Source organism: Eimeria mitis, genomic scaffold (genome assembly GCF_000499745.2).
Source record: "Eimeria mitis Houghton genomic scaffold, Emh_scaff736, whole genome shotgun sequence".
Taxonomy (NCBI): domain Eukaryota; phylum Apicomplexa; class Conoidasida; order Eucoccidiorida; family Eimeriidae; genus Eimeria; species Eimeria mitis.
Window position 1 is genome coordinate 999 of NW_013575371.1, and position 603 is coordinate 1601.

General features: G+C 40.8%; 1 protein-coding gene across 1 annotated transcript in view; it reads left to right on the forward strand.

The window, feature by feature from the left end:
• Window positions 1-50: 50 nt before the first annotated feature.
• Window positions 51-603, forward strand: part of EMH_0021090 (uncharacterized protein) — a gene marked incomplete at both ends in the record, with an annotated part of 2074 nt that continues 1521 nt past the window's right edge. The window contains one exon of the mRNA XM_013501684.1: window positions 51-131. Coding sequence (XP_013357138.1) covers window positions 51-131 — 81 coding nt within the window. The remainder of the gene's footprint in view (window positions 132-603) is intronic.

Here is a 603-nt window from a genome sequence, read left to right on the forward strand (position 1 = left end):
TGTGTGTGTGTCAGCGTGTAATAAATTTTAATTTTTTAGCTGAGAGCGGAATGGTGGATGCAGCAGAGATAGAACGGGTGTTCTTCACGGATGAACCAGAAGAAGCATTTGAGTATCTGCGGCAGCAGCTGGTGAGCGGCAGGTTGCTGCTGAAGGGGAGCCATATACACAAGAGCATGCGGCAGCAGCAGCCCGTCAGCAGCAGCAGCAGCGATAGCAGCAGCAGCAGCAGCAGCAGCAGCAGCAGCAGCAGTTGAAATGGGGTTAGAGAAAAGCAGCAGGAACAGCAGATGGTTATGCAGGAAGATTCAACCCTAAACCCTAAACCCTAAACATAAAAAATAAATAAAAATAAATAAAAATAAATAAAAATATAATAAAATTAAATAAATAAAAATATAATTAAATAAAAATAAATAAAAATAAAATAATATTTATTAAGTAATTGAGAAAGGGAGAACAAATCCTCATTCGTTTCAGTCTCCCTCTTCATCAGCCCCAACAGACATTCAGGTGTATGTACACCTGCACGTATGCATGCATGCATGCATGCATGCATTCATGTGTATGTACACCTGCATGCATGCATGCATGCATGCATGC